The sequence below is a fragment of the Nicotiana attenuata genome, chromosome 6 (assembly GCF_001879085.1).
Source record: "Nicotiana attenuata strain UT chromosome 6, NIATTr2, whole genome shotgun sequence".
NCBI lineage: Eukaryota > Viridiplantae > Streptophyta > Magnoliopsida > Solanales > Solanaceae > Nicotiana > Nicotiana attenuata.
The window spans coordinates 33,196,476-33,201,439 of NC_031994.1; the positions used below are offsets into that span (position 1 = coordinate 33,196,476).

At 39.9% G+C, this 4,964-nt stretch overlaps 1 protein-coding gene across 1 annotated transcript in view; it reads left to right on the forward strand.

The window, feature by feature from the left end:
* The window catches only part of LOC109227761 (protein WEAK CHLOROPLAST MOVEMENT UNDER BLUE LIGHT 1-like), a 14,381-nt gene extending 11,878 nt beyond the window's left edge, over window positions 1-2,503 (forward strand). The window contains exons 2-4 of the mRNA XM_019392957.1: window positions 661-714; window positions 869-1,431; window positions 1,505-2,503. Coding sequence (XP_019248502.1) covers window positions 661-714; window positions 869-1,431; window positions 1,505-2,503 — 1,616 coding nt within the window. The remainder of the gene's footprint in view (window positions 1-660; window positions 715-868; window positions 1,432-1,504) is intronic.

The window sequence follows — 4,964 nt, forward strand, 5'->3', positions numbered from 1 at the left end:
ATACTTACCCGTTTACTTTCGGGTTTTAATCCCCCAATTGACCCAATCATCCTCGATTTTTGCCGTTTCTTTAATATTTGTTTGGCCCAAGTTGGTCCTTTAGTATGGAGAGCAGTGGCTTGTTTGAGATATCTTTCTACCAAAGCCACTGTTAATTTCACCTTTTCTCACATTATCCATTTATACCATCCTAATTTAATACGTCATGGAGTTTTTACCTTAACTGCGAGAAGCAAGAAGGTTTTGGTAAGCACAGAAGATGACAATGATCGTGGATGGTATGCCCGTTACGTTGCTGTGCGTACGGTGGATTTACTTGGTGAAACAAATATTCCCTTCCCTGAGAAGTGGAATTTTGCACGTAAGTTTTTTTTTTTTTTGACCGTACCTATTTTTGAGAATTTCGATTCTTTTTCTGACTTCGTCTCTTTTTGGTTTTTTGTAGCAACCATGGGAGATGTGGAACCTGTTCCCAACTTTCGTGGTTGGGTAGATTCAATTTTGAAGATTGCTCCTAAGGAACAAAGAACTTGGAAATCAATTTCTGCTTTACATGGCTGGAAAGTTAAAACGCATGGTATCGCCTTTTTTACACACTTTTCTTTTTGCACATTAAGTATTTTTTCCTTAATGTTGATTGTGTATCCTTCTTTTAATCAGGATTTGGTAACAAAGGAATGACAGCTGATGTTGTTACGGCCATTCGCATGTCTGGTAATGCTGCACTTGACTTGGACAAGGCTCGAACCTTGCTTCAAAAAAAGGAAAGCAATAGGAGAAGGTTCCAAGAATGAGGAAGAGGGAGGTACCTCGTTAATAGCCAGGCCACGAATTAGGAGACGAGTCATTAATGATGATGAAATTGAAGATACTCCTGCTCAAACTTCGACCACCGAGCCTGTTTTGATTCCTTCAGACGAGGACACCGTGCCAAGAGACACGAATGAATCAACTCAGCATCTCTTTGATAGTGGTTTTGAGAGTGGCGAGCTCAGACCTGTTTTTGATGAAGTTCCTCTTTCTTCATTCGCACCTACTTCCTCCATTCCTTTGCCAACCGTAAGTGTTTCCTTGTCAGCATTGACTACTTCTGTTCTTTCACCAGTTTTGACTGCTCCTACATCCATTCCTATGTCTACTTCTACCGTTCCTGCTTCAACTCCCACGACTCCTGTGGTGTTTACCTTTTCTACTACTCCCCCTTCCGCTGTTCCATCTTCATCTGTCCCACATGTAGAAGTAAGTTCTAGCAATAGAAGCATGACTATGAGGAGTGTCACACTCGAAATCCCTGCTAATCAAAGCCTCTTAAGAAAATCCGGGAGAGCTGATACTTGGCTCGAACCTCTTATTGGAGAAATCGAGAAGAATAAGATGCAGAGCCATAGTTGTTACACTTTGATGAATGACATAGTTCATTCAACTTTAAAGGTAATTTTCTTAACCTTGAATGCTTTCCTTCTTTTTCTTTCTAAGTTCTCACTTCTATGCTTTATAACCGTAGGCTAATCTTATTGGGACTGAGCTGATGGGGCGAGTCTCTACATTGGAGAAAAAGGAGCGAGAGTCTACAAAGGCTATATCTGAAGCTAGGAAAATAGCTGAGGATGCCTTATTTGAGGCAGCAAATTGGAAAGAACAATTTGAGAGTGCCCAAGGGACTGTAGAGGAGTTGCAGGAGAGCAAGGCTCACTTGGAGCAACAAAATCGTGGCTTAACTTCTGAGCTGGGAATTGTCAATGCTTCTTGGGGTCAGCTTAAAAGGGACAAAGAGCTTCTGGAATGCTCTCTATCTAAAGCCAATGATGAGATTAAAGAGCTTAAGGCACTCATGGAGAAGAAAGAAGAATACGCAAGGGAGTTAGCTCAAAACTTAACTCATGCTCAAAATGACTTAAGGATTTCTTCTGACAAAATTCGTGCATTGGAAAGTTCCCATGCCTCTCTTGAAGCTTCCCTGGATTCTCACCTAGCCGAGCACCAAATAATGAAAAATGACCTTGCTATGTGGGAAAAGGAATATAAGGCTCTGGAGAAGGAATATAATGCTCTTGAAGAAAATTTCAACATAGACGTGAGTTGGGCTTTTCTAAATTCTCGGCGTGATGCTTTGATGGAGGCTACACAGGAAAACTTTGACTTGCAATCTGAACTGGCCAAAGTCATAGACACTATCGAGAAAGGTCAACAACCTGCTGATACTCCTTCTCCAGCACTTGGAACTATTGATACCCCTTCTCCAGCACTCGAAGCTCCTGGAACGGAAGAGTTTTTGAACTCTGAAGCAGTTACTGAGGTACTTGAAGTTGTGATTCCAGCTTCCGAGGGTGAAACTTCTATGACACAGTCTATGGGAATTGAAGTTCCTGTGACTATTACTTCCCTCGTTGATGTTATCACTTCAAGCTCAGCTGAAACCGCTCCTATTGCTGCTTCTTCAGAAGTTGTGACCGCACCTGTTATTGCCTCAGAAAGTGATGTTACAACTTTTAATGATTGTTAATGTTATCCCTTGGCAATTTTGAAGGGATCTTTTGATGAAGTCCCCAGTTACCATAATGGGGCACTTGTAAGACAAACATTTTGATGACTAAGTTTTTCCTCAATCTTCTATGTTAAGAAGTTTTATGAGTACTTCTTTATATTCTATTCTTGCCTATTTACTTATTTAGGACTTATAGAATAGCTTAGCATTTTTATCCTTTGGAAATGCTTTATGATTCTTCTCATGGAATATCAACATGAGGTTTATAAAAGAGGGCCCTTTTATTTTATAGACACTTAATGAAGAAGACGTCTCAACTTCATAATGGTGTTATAATACGACGAAAGTAATAGGAATACACATGTTTTGTATGAAACAACTTTGATAAGTTTTCATTCATGAATTTTGACAATTTTTTTTTGACTATTACATGTGTTAAAATACATCTATAACTTTCTCGCAACTGTTTTTCTCGTAACAGATTTTTACATGATATAAAATAGACAAGGTTTTTCTTCATAACCTGTTTCAGTATATAGTCACAACCCTATCTTTACATATTTAGGAAGGGTTTGAGAAGTGACTTCGTTTGCAACATTATAATGAATGTTTTATGCTGAGTGCTGAAGACTTCGTAACTTCCTCTCAACACTTGTCTTTTTGTAGCTAAATCTTGCCAAAACTTTAACCAACTGTTGTTCGATATTCGTATCTGCTTTTCTGCACTCAGCGGTATATAACATGTAGTCCCCCAAGTGTTCGAGCGGTGAAGAATGAAGCCTCAAGCACTTGTTTGTTTCTCTCAGTTTGGTCCTTTTCCTGAAACAGAAAAATATACGGGACTCGGAGGTGCGATTATAGATGAAGACTGCCTAACCCGTGTATATTTCCATCAGATTAATGTAACCCTAGGCTCGGAATTTAAGAATATTCCATTTTGCCGTGCAGGTCGTGACTCATCATGTGGCACGAGTTAGGGTTTTTGCCTAGCATCTAAAATCGTTAGTAAAATTTTAACAATTCAAAGAAAAAATTTAACATGGGGATACCTGACTGTGACCATTCCCTTAGAAGTAATATCTCTTTAGATGGACAGCATTCCAATGTGAAGGTAAGACCTTGCCATCCATTGTCTCCAACTCGTATGCTCCCTTCCCTGCAATGTCACGAACTCTGTAGGGTCCCTCCCACGTTGGACTCAGCTTTCCAGAATTAGCAGCCTTCGTAGATTGGAACACCTTTTTAAGCACAAAGTCCCCAATTTTAAAGAACCTGAGACGTGCTTTCCTGTTATAGTATCGTTCAATTACTTGCTTTTGAGCCGCCATCCTTATTAATGCAGCTTCTCTTCTCCCTTCGAACAAATCAAGATTCAACCGCATCTCTACATAATTTGATTCCTCCAATGCTTGAACGTACCGTGTGCTTGGTTCTCCTATCTCTACTGGAATCAAAGCCTCACACCATAAACCATTGAAAATGGGGTTTCTCCCGTGCTTGTTTTTGTCGTTGTACGATAAGCCCATAATACTCCAGGTAATATTTCAGGCCAATTACCTTTCGAATCTTGCAATCTTTTCTTCAAGTTGTTGACGATAACCTTATTCGTGGACTCAGCTTGTCCATTTCCCACTGGATGATATGGTGTAGATGTTATTCTTTTAATCTGCCAACTTTCAAAAAATTCTGTGATTTGGGCCCCTATGAATTGTGGTCCATTATCACAGACGATTTCCTTTGGTACTCCAAAACGGCATATTATGTTTCTCCAAATGAAGTCTTTAACTTCTTTCTCCCGCACCTGTTTAAAAGCTCCTGCTTCTACCCATTTAGTGAAGTAATCTGTAAGCACAAGTAGAAATTTTACCTGACCTTTTGCTAGTGGTAAAGGACCTACGATATCCATTCCCCATTTCATAAAGGGCCACGGAGCTATGACAGGGTGGAGTAACTCAGCTGGTCTATGTATATTATTGCCGTATCTTTGACATTTATCACATTTAGACACGAAATCATTAGCTTCTTCTTCCATCTTGGGCCAATAATATCCTGCTCGAATCAATGTTTTTACTAGCGACCTCCCACCAGCGTGACTTCCGCAATGTCCTTCATGTACTTCCCTCATCACATATTCTATTTGAGAAGGTCCGAGACACCTTGCTAATGGGCCACCAAACATCTTTCGATAAAGATTCCCTTGATGTAAACAATAACGGGCAGCTTTTTTGCGAAGTGCATGAGCTTTTATTTTGTCGATAGGCACGGTACCATGCTGTAAAAAAGCAATAATTTCATTTCTCCAATCCCATGTTAAATGATTAAAATTTACCTCATTCTTATCAGGTTCGAGGACGGAATGAAATAGATGTACGATTGAAGTATTTGTATCATTTGCCACGTCTGCTGCGGACGCGAGATTAGATAATGTATCTACTTCTGCATTCTCGTCTCTTGGGATCTGCATTACCTTCCAAGTTTG